This window comes from Telmatherina bonti (assembly GCF_933228915.1).
Source record: "Telmatherina bonti genome assembly, chromosome: 14".
In the NCBI taxonomy this organism is placed as follows: domain Eukaryota; kingdom Metazoa; phylum Chordata; class Actinopteri; order Atheriniformes; family Telmatherinidae; genus Telmatherina; species Telmatherina bonti.
Genome location: NC_136612.1, coordinates 35,460,678 through 35,479,588, shown reverse-complemented (window position 1 = coordinate 35,479,588; position 18,911 = coordinate 35,460,678). Strand labels below are relative to the sequence as shown.

Below are 18,911 nucleotides of genomic sequence, written 5' to 3'. Positions count from 1 at the left end.
CAGGACCTGGATCAGCACCCAGCTGTTTGTCCTTTAAGAGCAACAGGTCGATGGATATTATTGAAGAGTTTAAATCAGATCCAGAGAGGTGAGCTGTGTGTAAATGTTGCACCAGTTTGGTTTTATTCCAGCTTGTGTTTCACATCAATAATACCAGAGTATTATTCCGGATATACGGATCTATATATTAGTCTGGATATCTTCAGTATTTCCAGGTGAAATATCCAGATAAAGCTCTTATAATAAGCAGTTTTATGGGATGTTTCCTGTGAGCTGAGAATAAGCAGGAAGACTCTGTCTCAGTGCAGGAAACAGCATCTCCAGAATTCAGCTTTCTCATCTGTGGAACGTAGAAGCAAACGTCAGTTTTTCCTCCTCACATTCTGGACCTTTCCACAAGTTCTGCACATTCCCTGAAGCTCACTTACTAAGTGACCTGCAGTCACAACAAAGCAAACTTTTACTTGGTGAAAAACTCCAACATCAAACACATTTCTACTGGGAGCTGCCCAGTCTAACCAGTCTCATCCAAGCACATCCTGGCTGTGGCTGCCTTGCTCCAGGGCACCTCAGCACAGAGAGCACATCTCTCTGATACTGATTCCATCTTCCAGACCTGTAGTGTGCAGAAACAAAGCAAAACTAGAGCGTAGGGGTCTGGACCAAGAAGGCCACCGTATCTCTACAGGACTGCTTTGAGAGCACAGACTGGGAGGTTTTCTCTCAAGGATCTGGCTTGGAGGAGCACACCTCTGCTGCTTTGGATGACATCAGCTTTTCCACAGTGGAGCTACTGCCCACTAAAACAGTCCAGATCTTCCCAAAGCAGAAAGCTGCTTTAATGAGAGTGGGAGCTTCATGATGAAGGTGAGAGAGGCTGCTTGTAGGCCAGGAGATATGCTGACCTTTATGACCTCCCAGAAGAGCCTGGCAAAGAGTGTCAGAGAGGCAAAAGGCAGGTACAGGCAGCGGACTGAGGGGGACTTTGGAAACAAGGACCCCCGGGGCATGTGGAAGGGCATCAAACCCTTCATGACTGGAAGGACAACACCAACCTGGCCAGGTATGAGAGGGACCTTCCTGACACACTTCATGCTTTGGATGTTCTGATAAACAGCATTATGGGATGGAAATGGTGGGAGCTTCCACTCCAAACAGGACAAACAGTCATTTGTCCTTCAGAAGCATCAGGTGAGATCCACACTAAGGATTAACATCAATAAAGCAACTGGACCAGATGGACTTTCAGGCTGTGTGCTGAAAACCTGTGCTGACCAGCTAGCGGGGGTCTTTACCTCCATCTTTAACCTCTCCCTGCAACAAGCTGCACTTCCCTCCTGCTTCATATCCACCACCATTATTCCTGTGTCTAAACAGCCCTCCATCACATGCCTTCATGATGATTGTCCTGTTGGCCTCATCCTGCTCATTATGAAACGCTTTGAGAGGCTCATACTGGCTCACATCAACAGCAGCATCCCTGCAGACCTGGACAGTCCTCAGTTTGCATACAGAGCAAACAGATCTACAGAGGATGCATCTCCATCACACTCCACACAGCCCAGAAGCACCTGGACCAGCAGACAGCTACATCAGGATGCTCTTTGTGGATTCCAGCTCCGCCTCCAAGACTGTAATCTCCCATAAACTGCTCCAGAAACTCATCAGCCTTGGTCTCCTCGCCTCACTCTGCATATGGATCATGGACTTCCTCACCAACAGGCCACAGGGGTGTGTTCTGGGTCTGGCCCTCTTCATCCAGGACTTGAAGCCCTCCATCCATTCCTCCAACACCATAGTAAAGTCTGCAGATGATAGCACAGTGGTTGGAGGCATCAGCAACAACGATGAGACCTCCTACAGCAGGAGGTCCAGCACCTGGTCGAGTGGTGTGCAGACAACAATCTGGCTCTCAACACGACCAGAACCAAAGAGCTTCTTGTGGATTTTAGAAGGACCAGTAGGACCATTCAGCACCCACTGTTCATCAAGGGAGAGGAGCTGGAAAGACCTGAATCTGTTCAGTTTCTTGGGAGCCACATAAGCAAAGACCTAACATGGTGGATTAACAGCTCCCATCTGGTGCAGAGAGCTCAGCAAAGACTCTTCTTCCTGAGGAAGCTGAAGCAAGCCGGTCTAGCAGCTCATCTCCTCACCAACAACAGAAAGCATCCTTTGTCAGGGCTGTACTGTGTGCTATGCAAGCTGCACGCCACAAAACAGATCTGTCCCGTGTGGTGAAGGCAGCACAGAGGATCATAGGAGCTGCACTCTGACCACAGAGGACGGCATGGTCCATCTTCAGAGACAAGACCCACCCTGCACACACTCACTTTGTTCCCCTTCCATCAAGGAAAAGATTTAGACATTTAAAACCCACAACCTCCAGATTGGCAAACAGCTTTTCCCCACAGAGCTGTTTCCTCCATCAAGCCTCTCCCCCCTCACTCCCCCACTCTCCCTCTTCATCCTCACTGAACTGCCAACATCATACTTGATCTGCTCCGTCTTCCTCTGGCCCACCTCAGCTTTTATTCCTCTCTTTTATTCTGATTTTCATTCTTCTATTGCTGTGTTTTACATTTAATGTCCATTTCATTCAATATGCATGTTGCTGTTTTTATTGCCGAGTGCCAACAAAATGCTGTTGCCATGGTGACGTTGATGCAATGACAATAAAGGTCCTGATGTCCTTACAGAGTGGAGCAGCAGAGCTCAGAGCTTCCCAGTGGTCAGTCTGCCCAGCAGCATCAGACACAGCTGGACTCCATATTTATGGTGTGTACATGTACAACAACTACTTCTCCATCTCTTCTGTTCACACTCATCTCCACGCTGCACTTTGTAGACCAGTGGATTGTCAGCGTGTCCAACATGGATCTGATGTTTGGCTCCATGCTTTCAGTCTGACTGTGTCCTTCATGTGGTTTTCTCTTCCAGCTGCTGGAGGACAACATCATCACTTTTGTGAAGAAGGAGCTGAAGAAGATCCAGAAGCTTCTGAGTCCAGATTACCCAGAATGCTCAGTGTTGGAGGGTGAGGATGAAGAGCAGAGGAAGAGCAGCAGAGAGGCATTAGTGAAGATCACAGTGGACTTCCTGAGGAGAATGAAGCAGGAGGAGCTGGCTGAGCGTCTGCAGAGCAGTAAGAGGATTTCTCTAAAGATTGAAGCTGCTGATAAATGAAACATTTACTGACGTCTCAACACGTGGAACATCACATGTTCACATCCTCCTTCTTCAGAGGCTTGAAATCTTTACTGACTCGTCTGATTTCTGCTTTTCATTCAGAACTTCTGGCTTCAGTTTGTGGCCGGAAACTAAAATCTTCTCTGAAGAAGAAGTTCCAGTGTGTGTTTGAGGGGATCGCTAAAGCAGGAAAGCAAACCCTTCTGAATGAGATCTACACAGAGCTCTACATCACAGAGGGAGGGGCTGCAGAGGTCAATGATGAACATGAGGTCAGACAGATTGAAGCAGCATCCAGGAAAGCAGACAGACCAGAAACAACCATCAGACTAGAAGACATCTTTAAACCCCCACCTGGAAGAGATGAACCAATCAGAACAGTGATGACAAAGGGAGTGGCTGGCATCGGGAAAACTGTCTTAACACAGAAGTTCACTCTGGACTGGGCTGAAGACGAAGCCAACCAGGACATCCAGTTGACATTTCCACTGACTTTCAGAGAGCTGAATGTGCTGAAAGAGGGAAAGTTCAGCTTGGTGGGACTTGTTCATCACTTCTTTACTGAAACTAAAGAAGCAGGAATCTGCAGCTTTGAAGACTTCCAGGTCGTCTTCATCTTTGACGGTCTGGATGAGTGTCGACTTCCTCTGGACTTCCACAACAATGAGATCCTGACTGATGTTACAGAGTCCACCTCAGTGGATGTGCTGCTGACTAACCTCATCAGGGGGAAACTGCTTCCATCTGCTCGCCTCTGGATAACCACACGACCTGCAGCAGCCAATCAGATCCCTCCTGACTGTGTTGGCATGGCGACAGAGGTCAGAGGGTTCACTGACCCACAGAAGGAGGAGTACTTCAGGAAGAGGTTCAGAGATGAGGAGCAGGCCAGCAGGATCATCTCCCACATGAAGACATCACGAAGCCTCCACATCATGTGCCACATCCCGGTCTTCTGCTGGATCCTTGCTACAGTTCTGGAGGATGAGCTGAAAACCAGAGAGGGAGGAGAGCTGCCCAAGACCCTGACTGAGATGTACACCCACTTCCTGCTGGTTCAGACCAAAGTCAAGAAGGTCAAGTATGATGGAGGAGCTGAGACAGATCCAGTCTGGAGTCCAGAGAGCAGGAAGATGATTGAGTCTCTGGGAAAACTGGCTTTTGATCAGCTGCAGAAAGGAAACCTGATCTTCTATGAAGAAGACCTGAAAGAGTGTGGCATCGATATCACAGAAGCCTCGGTGTACTCAGGAGTGTTCACACAGATCTTTAAAGAGGAGAAAGGACTGTACCAGCAGGAAGAGAAGGTGTTCAGCTTCATCCATCTGAGTCTTCAGGAGTTTCTGGCTGCTCTTCATGTCCGTCGGACCTTCATCAAGTCTGGAGTCAATCTGTTCAGACAGAAGAGGTTTAAATTATTCAGAGATGATGTAAAAGATCTCCATCAGAGTGCTGTAGACGAGGCCTTACAGAGTCCAAATGGACACCTGGACTTGTTCCTCCGCTTCCTCCTGGGTCTTTCACTGGAGACCAATCAGAGACTCCTACGAGGCCTGATGACACAGACAGCAAGGAGCTCACAGACCAATCAGGAAACAGTTCAGTACATCAAGAAGAAGATCAGTGAGAATGTGTCTGCAGAGAGAAGCATCAATCTGTTCCACTGTCTGAATGAACTGAATGATGGTTCTCTAGTGGAGGAGGTCCAACAGTCCCTGAGATCAGGACGTCTCTCCACAGATAAACTGTCTCCTGCTCAGTGGTCAGCTCTGATCTTCATCTTACTGTCATCAGAAGAAGATCTGGATGTGTTTGACCTGCAGAAATACTCTCCTTCAGAGGAGGTTCTTCTGAGGCTGCTGCCAGTGGTCAAAGCCTCCAACAAAGCTCTGTAAGTACATATATAGCAGGATGTGGAGAAACATACTGATGCTGCTTTTAATGGACATCATGGAACACATTACTGCTGGTCTATTTCCTCTCCAGACTGAGCAGCTGTTCCCTCTCAGATGGAGGATGTTCAGCTCTGTCCTCAGTTCTCAGCTCCCAGTCCTCCAGACTGAAGGAACTGGACCTGAGCATCCAGGACTCAGGAATGAAGAAGCTGTGTGATGGTCTGCAGAGTCCACATTGTAACCTGGAAACTCTCAGGTTGGTTTTACTTCTTCAGCTTCATAAAGTCTTTGTGATCCAATAATGTGAAACATTTCTGGACTATTTAGAAATAAACAGAATGGAATTTCTCCAGATGAACACATTAGCATGAAAAAGGTTCTTGTTATGTCGGTTCAATTGTTGACATGCTGATCCCCAGCCAAACCTGCCTGGTGCTGTTACTGCTAAGATGGTCCTCCATCTTCTTCTTCAATGCGGCCTGAGCCTCTGTGATGCCTCTCCTCAGGTTGGCTCTGGCAACACTATATCGTGTAGCATCACCAGTCCTAAAAGCTGTGTTCCAATCAGTTTCTTTACTACCTCAGTCATCCATGGCTTCTGGTTAGGCTTTATTCACAGTGACAGTGTCCATACAGAACTTGATGTAGCCCAGGACAGCTGCAGTGTAATCCTCCAGGTTGTGTTGTTCAAAGACATCCCAGTTTGTTCTCTCAAAGCAGTCCTGGGGCTGATGAGAGGTCCCTTCAGGCCATGTTTTTATATTCCTACATGAGATGGGAGCCATTTTCCTAAGGGGATATAGGTGGGAATTAAGAGCAGGGACAGGCGATCGGACTGACCCAGATGTGGTGGTGGCTTAGCCCTGTAGACACTCTTGATATTAGAGTACTGTTAATGGTGTTATACAAAAGCCCAACAGCCGAGCTAGCATTAGTGTCTGGTGGTACATAAACAGCAGTCTGCATGATGATATTAAACTTCCGGGCAAGGCACATAGATCTGCATTTCATGGTCAAATGCTCCAAGTCTGGGGAGCAGTGTCTGGCTACAGTCTTAGTGTTAATACACCAGCTGTTGTTAATATACATGCATTGGCCACCTCCTGTTTTTCCAGAGTTGTCAGTTCTGTCATGCCGATGTGCTGTCTGGCCTGCAAGCTTGATAGCTGTACCTAGGAAGAATGAATGAAGCCAGGCCTCAGTTATGAGCAAAACCCAGCAATCCCCGATGGTCTTATTCGTTGTCATCTTCAGCTCATCTAATTTGTCGGCGAGGGATCTTGCATTTGTCAAAAAAATGCTGGGAAGCAGTGGTCTGTTTGGCTGTTTACATAGCCTCGCTAGCCCGCCGGCTCTACAGCCCCACTTCTGCTTCCTTTCTCTGTGCCGCCACTTCCTCCTCCCCGCGGTAATGGTGATCCATGGGGCGTCCTGGCTACATCTGCTGGTATGTCATGCAATCGGCAAGACTCCACTCTAACGCGGTGCTCATACCGTATTCCTAATAACAGAAGGTTGTGTCAAAACAGAACATTGCTGTTGCTCTTACTTTAATACCCTGAGGTCTGTGGGTCATGGAGGAGGTTTGGCTATAGTCTATAAATCAAGTTTGGAGTTTAAGCAGGTGGCTCTTCAGACTATTTTCTCCAACTTTGAACAGAGTCCTTTTGGACTGGGTCGCGCTCCTCCACTGCTAAGTGCAGTGATTTATCCGCCTCTAAAGTACAACAAGAACTTTTAATGACACTTTTCTGTCTTCTTGGGCTAAATTTGATCAAAGTATCACCAAGTTTTAGTCATTGGGGACTTTAATATCATGTGTTGCTTATAGAAGCCTCTTGTGAAGGACTTTTTAGACTTAATAGATGCCTTTGGACTTTGGTGAGTAGGTCTTTTCACCGACAATCTAGTCACACATTGGACCTTGTCTTATCATGTGGCTTATCCATCTGTAATGTTAAAATTAGGGATGCAGTGTTTTCAGATCACATGCCTGTTTTAGTTGATTTTATTCCCTCTGCTCAATCATTTAAAACCCCCGTCTGGCCCGGTGCGGCCGTGTTTTTAACTCCTCCACTGCTGCTCTTTTCGCCGCCATTTTTAATGACGCTGATTTGCAGCCTTCTGTGTCTTTAAGCACTGAGGGTGTCCTTGCTAGTTTCATTTAATTGTGCCTTACTGTACTAAATCCTATGGCACTGGTCAAAACAAGGTGATTAAAGCCCAGACCCGACCCCTTGTTAAGTGATCATACCCGTGCCATTAGATGGGAGTGCAGGCGATATGAGCAAAAGGGGAAAAAGGACAAACTAGTGTTTTTTGTATGATGCTGAGAGAGAGCTGGTACCGCTATCAAAGAAGTGTGAAATGTGCAAGAGCAAAATATTTCTTTTAATAGCAGCAAACACATACAATCCCCGTGTTTTATATCACACGATAAAACCGCTCTCAATGCCCCACTGGAAGCTTCCAGGAATTATGTGATAAGTTTCTAAGTTTTTTCCTGGATAAGGTTGTGATCACTAGGAATTCTATCTGTTCTCCTTCTCACAAGCCATCTTTTCTGGTGTCCTGCCCTGCTGTTTCTGTCAACTTTTTGTCAAACTGACAGCAAGTCATGAATGGAGTATCAGCACTTATTTTGTTCCACTTAAAGCACTGGTGCTCATACATATAGGCTACAGAATGAACAGAAAACTATATCAGCCCACAACTGTCCCGTTTAGCAGTTTCCACAAACCCAAGGTGAGTCCTTCCTACATTTATGATAGGTAAACTTTTTGCAAGGCACAGAACGCTCACTGCTTTGGTTTCTGTAGCAGAGCTTGCGAACCTGGCACTGCAATGTTTTTCCTTGAGAAAGTCTTGTCGCCTCATGATGCTGACTCAGGTTTTCTTCCTGCTGTGCAGGGTTTTATGTTTCAGTAGAAGTCACATCCTCATCCGATGAAGAATCTGCATCTGTGTTGTATGTTTCATCTTCAAATGTAAAGTCCTCATTTCCACCATCAGAGTCTCAATCTTGCATTTCTTGTAACATAGCCAAAGCTTCCAAAGCAGTCATTCTACTCCTTGATTGTGTTGTGGGCCGAGACACGGTGAAATCCAGGTCGTCTCCAGGTAGAAAAACTCTTGAATCTGTGTGTCAGGCCTATTTATTCTGGGAGTCAGACTTCACAACCACAACATTTACAGTTTTTTACATCACTCCCATCCCCACTTGCACATGAAGACCCTTTTCTCTCTAGCTACTTCAATTTTATTTTCAACTGGTCTTCAATAAACGTTTCACATTGTTCATTCAAATTTCTAAATGTTCCCTTTGAGAACAAGGTCAGTTTCCATTTTGAAAATTCTGTTTGTGAGACGTTTTGTGTATAATTATTTTTGATCCACTCTGACCTTCTACACCGTTATTTACTGTCTGTCTATTTGTCTGTCTGTCTGTAAATGGTTAAACAGATTGTATATAATTATCACTTTACACGTGTGGTTGTTGTGAAACCAGCTGTACCTTTATACACTTTATCATTCCATGGTAAACTGAAGATGTATTATTGATTATTGATCAAATGAAAAATGTTTGCTGATTGTGAGATATTTGTAGCTGATGGGAGAAATTTGCACAATCTCAACTATAAACTTCACAAAGTCCAATAAAACCTTCTGGATAAAGTGAAAACAGTGAAACTTTTCACAGCTCCTCATTAGAAGTTCAGCAGATATTCTGCCTTTACAGAACTTTTTTCTTTTTTAAAGGAATGTATCTTAGTTGTTCCTTAACATTAAATGTGGCAGAAATTTAACACAAATGTTTTGTTCAATTCCTTCTCTTCAGACTGACTGGACGTTCCCTCTCAGATGGAGGATGTTCAGCTCTGTCCTCAGTTCTCAGCTCCCAGTCCTCCAGACTGAAGGAACTGGACCTGGACCTGAACATCCAGGACTTGGAAATGAAGCAGCTGTCTGCTGGTCTGCAGAGTCCACATTGTAACCTGGAAACTCTCAGGTTGGTTTTACTTCTTCAGCTTCATAAAGTCTTTGTGATCCAATAATGTGAAACATTTCTGGACTATTTAGAAATAAACAGAATGGAATTTCTCCAGATGAACACATTAGCATGAAAAAGGTTCTTGTTATGTCAGTTCATTCAGCCTTACCTGATTTAGCTCATGTAGCTACTAACCGACTGGAAGATGGACAGAACAAGTCCAACATATCAACACTTATTCATTTAAAGGAAATACTACACAAAGCCCAAAATGTTGGCTGGTCTCTGGAATAAACTTAAAGCAATATTAGTCTTATATATGAAGAAAAGAATAGATGAGTGTTTGGCTTCATGTTCCTGTTTTTTCCTCCCAGAAGAAATTTTCATCATTTTTCTTTGTTGCATGAGTCTCTCAGCTCATCATCAGCATTTAATGTGGCATCATTTTAAGACAAATCTTCTTCATTTTCAGACTGAGCAGCTGTGTCCTCTCAGGTGAAGGGGTTGAGGTTCTGTCTTCAGTTCTCAGATCCCAGTCCTCCAGGCAGACAAGGCTCAACGTCCACGTTTCAAGGTTCCTTTCACACTCATTTGCATGTAAACATGAAACTAAATGTGTTCTCAGGACCAGCAGTGTAGAAAATCCTAAAATAACATCTACAATAGTTTAGTCCAGTGTTTGTCAGTCCTGGTCCTCCAGTACCACTGCCCTGCATGTCTTAGACGTGTTCCTACTCCAACACACCTGATTCAGATTCCTCAACTTCCTCATCAAGTTCTTTGCAGCCTGTAAATGAGCCGTTCATTTCATTCAGGTGTGTTAAAGTAGGGCTGCCTCTAAAACATGCAGGGCAGTGGAACTGGAGGAGCAGGACTGGAAACACTGGTTTAGATTTACACTGGTTCCCATCCATGTGACCCCACTCCACATCACCATGACAACCGTGTAACACCAACCATCCACCCAGTGATGATTCCCCGTCTAAACTACATTTATGGCTCCTACAAATACCATCCTAGTGGGAGAATTTGGGCTTATTTGCAGACAAAAGTCTTCAGATCATTACTTGGTCAGTCTTCTCTATATATGACTCAGTTGCTTCAGCCTCAACATGCTGCCAAAGTCAGACCTCATCTGATCTTTTAATGCTCCCTTATACTTCTTCCAGGACTTGACAAGACCTGTCTTTCCAGGCAGAAGCCCCCACTATAAGTCCCTGGAAGTACAGGCAGACACAAGTAGCTCTCTTGCTGCTGGTTTATTTGAAGACGTCTCCACAAATTATCCTGTAAAAACTGAAGGAAAATATTAAAAGAAAAAGATGCAGAGCCTGTCAGTCTTACAATAATATCACACACAGCTTGTAAAAAAGCTTTTACCAAGTAAAATCCAGACAAAAACCAAACTTAAAGATGGAATTGTTTACTTGGTGCAGAACAAGAACACAAACATCCAGTTATGGAAAGAAAAGAAGTATTTTAACAGTATGACTGTTGCAGCCACACTGTGGAAGGCTTTACCATTATTTCTACATAGTTTGGTCTCCATGGAAACTGAGACTCTGAAGCAGCAAAAGTCTTATTGTCATGTCTTTTGGCCAAAGACAGGAGTAATTTCATATTGTTAATGATGTACATAAAAAAGGTAAAAACAAGAGTTCATAGTTAATAAATATGAAGAGTAAGTTCAATGATAAAAGGATAAAATATGTTAAGATTAAAAACTAATCAGCGTGAGACATCTGTAAGGCAGTAATCTTTGTGATATGGAACGTGCAGTTACCTGAGCGAGTGAGCGTTCTTACATAGAATAGTTCTTTGACGTATCTCGCCTCGGACAACACAAGTGAAGAAGCAGCTCATGAACACTAAATGTGTCCTTACACGCTTGTGTCTTGGAAAAACTTTAGTCTTTGTGAGTATTGTTGTGTTGAGAGAACACTGACATATGCGTTGGTATTATTGTCGTTGTTTAAAATGTGTTGGTAATGTGATACTCAATGTGATATGCACGTTATGCTTAAGCTAGGCCAACCAACTTCAACTGTGGCATTAGGATGTGTGTATTAGCTGGTAATTAGTTTGTTCTTTTCTGTAGGTTTCAGTTATAAAAATGGAAATGCAAATATAATAGTTCATAAAGATCTTTAGTGATAACAAGAAAAGCAAGCCTTGTGTGGAGAACTTTATATTTGCTGCTTTGTTCGCTGCCTGTCTAGCTTCACATAGTCACGTGTTGTGAGGACAGCACACTGATGTCAGTTTGTTTTGGTTCATATTCACCTCCTATGTCTGTTTCTTTAGTTTTTTCTTTAATTTTAATTAGAAATGATGAAAAGTTTATAAATCAGTTAAACAGATTTAAAACAAAACAGTGAAACACTTAAGATCCTAAACAGTAAAACCACAATGAAACTCTGCAGAGTTCAACCTGATTTTCTCTACAGGTGATCTTTGAGGAGACGTTCAACATGAGTCCTGATCTTGTCATCTTCTTCTCACATGTCTTATTTGCATTTTTCTCTGAAACTTTCTCTCCAGGCTGAGTGTGTGTGGTCTCTCAGAGAGAAGCTGTGAAGATCTGTCCTCAGTTCTCAGCTCCCAGTCCTCCAGACTGAAGGAACTGGACCTGAACATCAAGGACTCAGGAATGAAGAAGCTGTGTGATGGTCTGCAGAGTCCACATTGTAACCTGGAACGTCTCAGGTCAGTTTCTCTGCTGCTCTCATGTTTTTCTCTGTGATGCAACAATCTGGAACATTTTCTGAACTACTTTGAAATATTGTGATGAAATATGTCCAGAGTAACACATCATGCAACATGAAAGAAACATTTGTTTTATTTAGGACTTACAGCGTTGCTTCTCAAACCTTTTACAGTGTGTAATACCTGAGAAAATATCCAGGTCTCTAAGTACCATCATGACCAACCTGAACATGCAGTACTGAAGGCTTACCCTGTTAGCTATGTACACTTCACAAAGGAAGCATGTTTACTCCTAAAATGAGGATTATTTATTGATAATCGTTGCCAGCCACACAGTACAAAACGGCAGCATTATAGCAGGCACTTAAACTCATCCTAACAAGGTGTGTGTACCAGCCTTTTTTAATTTAATTAAAGGCCGTGGGAGCGTAAACGGCATGTTTTCATCCACACTTCCAACAAAAGGCTTCATTAAAATAGAAATGATTTATTTTCCATTCATCAAAAACAAAAGAAAGTGAAACTAAACTTATATAAACTAAAAGTTACCAAACAGATTCTGTTTGATTTAATTTAACAAAAGTTAATAAAAGTAATTGAAAATGGTCAAAAACCAAAACCTTCCTAACGACAAGAAACCCGACATTGTCTGCCAAATCCCTCCATAAAACAGCGACCCGCTCCCCAGACATGACAGATGTCTAACAAAGCATCCAGTCACCAGGTGAAATGTCCACATTATCCATAACTCATTCCATAATTCATTACTGGGTAACTTAACACATAATACAGTTAATAAATGAAGTTAAATAATAACTAAGTTGTTCACTTTGGGCGTCATTGGGAAATATTTCCAGAACTGCTGTCTGAGGGAGGCGAGGTGTACAGTGATGCCGTTCCTGACACAGCTTGGATTAACATGTCCCTTTGGTGACATTATTTTCAGTCTTTTCTAAGGGTACCATCATTTTATCCTCATTATTATTACTTTTGTCAGATTCACATTTTTTCTGTGACCATGGTGAGTTTTTCTGTTATTGACTGAAGGGAACCAATAATGTTGTTCATGTCTGTAATTCAATACTTACTGTGTATCATAATCATATTTATTAGCTACAGTGTGAGACATCACCCAACACTCCTCCTTGTCTCCCTCTGTACCTGGATAGTACCTCATAGTACCTGACATTACATGCATAGTACCTGACAGTACCTGATAGTACAAAGATAGTTCCTGATAGTACATGGATAGTACCTGGCCATACAAAGACAGTACATGCATAGTGCCTGATAGTACCTAATAATACCTGAAAGTACCTGGAGGTACCTGATAGTACGTGCATAGTACCTTGGTAGTACATAGACAGTACCTGAGGTCCAGACCTCGCTGTCCTCAGTGGTATCTACACGGCCATGACAGCCAACCAGCTCTTTTCCCTCTTCATCATTCCAGCTCTACAGCCTCTGTAGAGATGCTAAATAAACATCAAAACATCTCTCAACCAACCAGTTTCAGTGTTCAGCTTCAATGCAGAGTGAAATAAAGAAACTAACAGTTAAAAGAAGCCAGATAAAAGTTAAAGGTACAGGAAGTGACTGCAGCAGGATGCACACAGGTTGGTCCATGTACATTTACTGTGTGGAAAACTTTCTCCATGGTTTTCCTCTTTCTCTCCAGGCTGAGTGTGTGTGGTCTCTCAGAGAGAAGCTGTGAAGATCTGTCCTCAGTTCTCAGCTCCCAGTCCTCCAGTCTGACAGAACTGGACCTGAGTAACAACAACCTGCAGGATTCAGGAGGGAAGAAGTTGTCTGGTGGACTGAAGAGTCCAAACTGCAAACTGGAAACTCTCAGGTCAGGATTCATCGCACTGAGTGTTTAAAGGAGTTTTTATTCATGACTAACATGATACCTGCAGAAGCTGTTGTTGTTATTATGTGAAGCTTTCTGTGTGCTTCTGTTACACCTGTAATGACCACAGCTTAGGAATAATGTCGCAATGCTCTTTGTGCTGTTACCATGGAAACGTAATGCGCCGTTGTCAGTGTGATGGGCGGCGCCATCATCTGCTCAGCTCTCTCCGTCTCTCCCCCCTGTAGGCGAAGCATCGCCCCAACGGTGCCGTCAGGTCGGGTGGGGGGATGTCGGGTGGGGGGGTTGGGGAGCAGCTGCACTCAAACTATGAACCGTGTTTACCAAAGCAGGACTCCAAAGTTTTATTGATGTATCAGAGAACTGATTCAGACTGGGTATAAAGTGCATTCAATGTCCCCTGTAAGAGTTGAAACGGCAGAAATCTATTTCAGCATCATCAGTCGGATAAAACTAACCTGTCTCACCATGGTCTGGAACCAGCTCACGTTCACTATTAGTGGGTAAACAATCCAACGTTTGGTGAATTCTGCTTCAAAATCCGTATCCTCTCCTCCTGTTTTCTTTCTTTTCTTCTCCTGCTCCTCTCCTCCTCTTCATCTTCACGACCCTAACACCTTGTAACTTGAACTATTTTTGGTTATTGCTTTTCCTCCTCTTCCTCTTTTCTTGCTCCTCTCCTCCAGTCTTTTCATTTTTATTCCATTTAATTGATCCAGTCCACTGGATTTACTGGGAAGTTCTGTGAAAAGACCATTCCAGTAAACCAGTTTACTGGATTTACTGGGAAGTCCTGTGAAAAGACCATTCCAGTAAACCAGTCCACTGGATTTACTGGGAAGTCCTGTGAAAAGACCGTTCCAGAAAACCAGTTTACTGGATTTACTGGGAAGTCCTGTGAAAAGACCATTCCAGAAAACCAGTTTACTGGATTTACTGGGAAGTCCTGTCAAAAGACCATTCCAGTAAACCAGTTTACTGGATTTACTGGGAAGTCCTGTGAAAAGACCATTCCAGTAATCCAGTTTACTGGATTTACTGGGAAGTCCTGTGAAAAGACCATTCCAGTAAACCAGTTTACTGGATTTACTGGGAAGTCCTGTGAAAAGACCATTCCAGTAATCCAGTTTACTGGAGATGAATAATGGAGGGAAACAAAATGAAAGTAAATATCTACTATTTACTTACAAATAAACGGCTGGACTTTCCTGGTCAGACTGTTTTTAAAGCTTTCACCTGTCAGTCAAGCTCACCAAACATGACAACCTGCACATAATAAAACACTCATAATGTCAACATCATCCATCGTTCAGACGTGTAGGCTGGTGAGCTTTGCCTTGTTTGTAAGGGAGTAAGTCAGAGAGGAACCAAACCTGGGTAAATACTTGGTTTATAATAATAATAATAATAATAATGATGTTACAACTATCCAAGACTACATCCGTAGCCTACTTACCAGGAGAGGGGCGTGTCACGTAGTCGTATTGTCTGGAGTTTCTCCTGTCTTTACTTCTATGAAATGATGTGACCAGAAACAGATTTACCTGGTCACGGCTCCTAAACGTGCTCCAACCGGCAGTAAGCAGCAGGAATCCAGCAGACATGTATTGTCAGTTCTGTGTCTGGATGGAACATTGTTTTGCACTTCCTGGCCACCGTATTGTTTCTGTATTTCTGTTTTATTAGTTTTGATTAAAATGAATTTATGGACCAGTTTAACACATTTAAAAAACAGTCAAACATGAATATCTCTATAAAGCAGGTAAAGCAGTCTGCAGTTAAACCTGCTGGTTGAACCAGGAAGTCTTTGAGTCGACGTTCAACGTTAGTTCTCATTCAATCTTCTCACATGTGTCATTTTCCTCTGGAACTTTCTCGCCAGGCTGAGTGTGTGTGGTCTCTCAGAGAGAAGCTGTGAAGATCTGTCCTCACTTCTCAGCTCCCAGTCCTCCAGTCTGACAGAACTGGACCTGAGTAACAACAACCTGCAGGATTCAGGAGTGAAGAAGTTGTCTGGTGGACTGAAGAGTTCAAACTGCAAACTGGAAACTCTCAGGTCAGGATTCATCACACTGAGTGTTTACAGGAGTTTTTATTCATGACTTACATGATACCTGAGAAGCTGTTTGGATGAATATCTACAGTGGCCTTGAAGTGTCATTGCAGTACAAAAACCACAACACTCCACAATTAGCAGCAATACAAAGGGAACAATGTGAGACGAGTCCAGTTCTTCATTCAGCTTTACTTTCACTGCAAGTCTGTCTAAGTTTTTGTGTTTTCTGTTAAATTAAATTCAATTAAACTTTATTTATATAGCGTTAAATCACGGCAATGCCATCTCAAGACGCTTTACAGACAGGAAAAAAAAACCTAATGAAAGCCAATTCATAACAGCCTATATACGGAAACCAACAGATTGAGTTGGAGGCTCCAACTCAATCTCCCATCCTGAGCAAGCACACTGGCGACAGTGGGAAGGAAAAAACTCCCTTTTAACAGGAAGGAAACCTCCGGCAGAACCCGGCTCAAGGACAGGCAGCCATCTGCCTCTGCTGTGTGGGGGGAAGAGGACAGAAAGACAACAGACAACAGGAACTGCTACTCCCGGCCAGGGAGACCTGCTGAGACAGGAGACATACATGTTAATGATGCAACACTGTTATTGGGGGGGGGGATAGATAGAGAGAGATAAAGAGAAAAAAGCTCAGTGTATCAGGAAATGTGCCACAGCAGTCTAAACCTATAGCAGCATAACGAAGGGATGCTAACCATCCCTAGCTATAGGACTTATCAAAAAGATAAGTCTTCAGCCTAGTCTTAAAGGTGGGGAGGGTGTCTGCTTCCCTAACACTAACTGGGAGCTTATTCCATAAGAGAGGGGCCTGATAACCAAAGGCTCTGCCTCCTGCTCGGCTCTTTGAGACTCTAAGAACCACAAGTAAGCCTGCAGTCTGCGAATGAAGTACTCCGCTTGGTATAGGATAAGTATATCTGAGTATCATCTGCATAACAATGAAAGTTTATTCCATGCTGTCTAATAATTTTGCCTAAAGGGAGCATATATAGTGTGAAGAGTATTGGTCCAAGTACAGAACCTTGAGGAACTCCATGACTTACTGTAGTTTGTGAGGAGGACTTGTCATTTCCATGAACAAACTGAAGTCTATCAGATAAATATGATTTAAACCAGCTTAACGCTGTACCTGTAATTCCAACCACCTGTTCTAGTCTCTGTAACAGAATGTTATGACCGACTGTATCAAATGCAGCACTAAGATCAAGCAAGATAAGTACGGACAAAAGTCCTTTGTCTGAGGTCATAAGAAGGTCATTAGTAACTTTCACCAATGTCGTCTCAGTGCTGTGATGAGCTCTAAATCCTGACTGGAACTCTTGGAACTGGAAATTATTTCTGCTCAGGTGGGCATGTAGCTGAGCTGAAACTATTTTCTCCAGAATTTTGGACATCAACGGGAGATTAGATATAGGTCTAGAATTTGCTATCACCTGTGGATCCAGAGATTGCTTTTTAAGTAAAGGCTTGATTACAGCAGTTTTAAATGATTGTGGTACATATCCTGTCACTAAAGACATATTGATAAGATTTAATAGAGTTGTATCAACTAAAGGGAAAATGTCCTTAAAGAGGCTCGTTGGGAGAGGGTCTAAGATACAGGTGGATGGTTTAGATGAAGCTATTATTTTAGTTAATTCATGTTTTCTGCAGCCTGTCAGGATGTCTGATCACAGAGGAAGGCTGTGCTTCTCTGGCCTCGGCTCTGACCTCTAACCCATCCCATCTGAAACATCTGGACCTGAGCTACAACCATCCAGGAGAGTCAGGAGTGAAGCTGCTGATGGCTGCACTGAAGGATCCACCCAGACTCAGGTATGGAGAGGCTGCTGCAGCCACACCATGTCTGATAGAGGAGGAAGATCTGTACATGTTTCTCTGTCCTTCACTCAGTCAGATGGAGTGTTAGATGAACTATTACACACAGAATTTGTTTTTTCCTTCTACTCACAGCAGAAACATAAAATATCCATAGATGGTCTTGAAGAAGAACATCTGCAGGAGCAAGGAACAAGAGAGAAAGGAAGGAGAAAGAACATCAGATAGAAACTATTAAACATTATCAAGTTTAAAATAAAATCAAGTTTCTAATAAAACAGCAGATTTGGACTTTTAAATAAGAAATCTAGAAATGCAGGTGAGAACAGGAGGGTCTTTCACCTGGATGTTCCAGCTGATCTGAGGCTTTCTGGGAGTTTCTTCCAGACATGTAGAGCATAGAAGCTGAATGAAGCTTCTCCATCTGCTTGTGAAGGAAAAAAGAAAAAAAAAACGCCTGCACTAAATAAATATCTACATGCCTACATACCGTTACATTTAATCTGAAGCTGAGTCTCCAACGGAAAACCTTTGCTCAGGTGTAGCAGCACTCCACCTTAACTATTAGTTCCATCCAGTTAATAGATGTTGTGACGCTGTGAGCAGAGTCCCGGCTGCTCTTACTGCATCAGTGTTTCCTGGAACGACTGAGGTTCCACCTGCATGTGTTTATTACATTACATGTGACGGCTATCAGTCACACACTAATGTATAATACAAAATCTTACTTTGTCAGAAAACTTACTTCAAAGTAATCCCACCTGCCCTGTTTCCACCAGTCTGCAGACTGGAACAGGAATATGCTGCACAATACTCTGCCATCTTCTTGTTTGGCTGCTAGCTAGGAATGCTATCAGATTAGCTTCCGGTCCAATATGGCGGCTGCATTTCTCCCTCTCCAGTAGCTAATGCAGCGTCTACAATATATTATGTCTATGCTGCTCACAACACTGACGCCTTTTAAAGATGTCCTCTGCACCGATACGCCACCACGTCCTCCAAAGCCAAGACGCTTTCATTAGCTGGACAGCGTCAGTGGAGACGGTTACAGGACAAAGTGTAAAATGTGTCAGCGAGTGTTTGCATGGCGCATGGTGGGCTGTCTGACGTCACACATCATGCATCAGGAAGGCAACGCTGCAGACACGTAAGAACACAGAAGTAACCCGGTTCTGACTGATCCAGTGTGGGACATGACGTCCTTTTAGCAGAAGATGTCAGAACATGGTGGAGCTGCTGCAGGAGACTGTTGTGCTTTGATTGTTTACCATGTTGAGTTTTTACAGTTGATTAAATGATCATTTATTTAATATACAGTAGTATTCACCCATCTAAATATTATATATGTCCATTTTAACTATAAGT

General features: G+C 43.3%; 1 protein-coding gene across 1 annotated transcript in view; it reads left to right on the top strand.

The window, feature by feature from the left end:
- Nucleotides 1-861: 861 nt before the first annotated feature.
- Nucleotides 862-18,911, top strand: part of LOC306765678 (uncharacterized protein) — a gene marked incomplete at both ends in the record, with an annotated part of 29,478 nt that continues 11,428 nt past the window's right edge. Inside the window, 13 exons of the mRNA XM_079253162.1 lie at nt 862-1,063; nt 1,118-1,191; nt 1,279-1,502; nt 1,618-1,869; nt 2,700-2,778; nt 2,941-3,145; nt 3,292-5,080; nt 5,176-5,340; nt 8,923-9,093; nt 11,617-11,781; nt 13,460-13,633; nt 15,534-15,707; nt 17,382-17,543. Of these exons, the coding sequence (XP_079109288.1) occupies nt 862-1,063; nt 1,118-1,191; nt 1,279-1,502; nt 1,618-1,869; nt 2,700-2,778; nt 2,941-3,145; nt 3,292-5,080; nt 5,176-5,340; nt 8,923-9,093; nt 11,617-11,781; nt 13,460-13,633; nt 15,534-15,707; nt 17,382-17,543 (3,836 nt within the window). The remainder of the gene's footprint in view (nt 1,064-1,117; nt 1,192-1,278; nt 1,503-1,617; nt 1,870-2,699; nt 2,779-2,940; nt 3,146-3,291; nt 5,081-5,175; nt 5,341-8,922; nt 9,094-11,616; nt 11,782-13,459; nt 13,634-15,533; nt 15,708-17,381; nt 17,544-18,911) is intronic.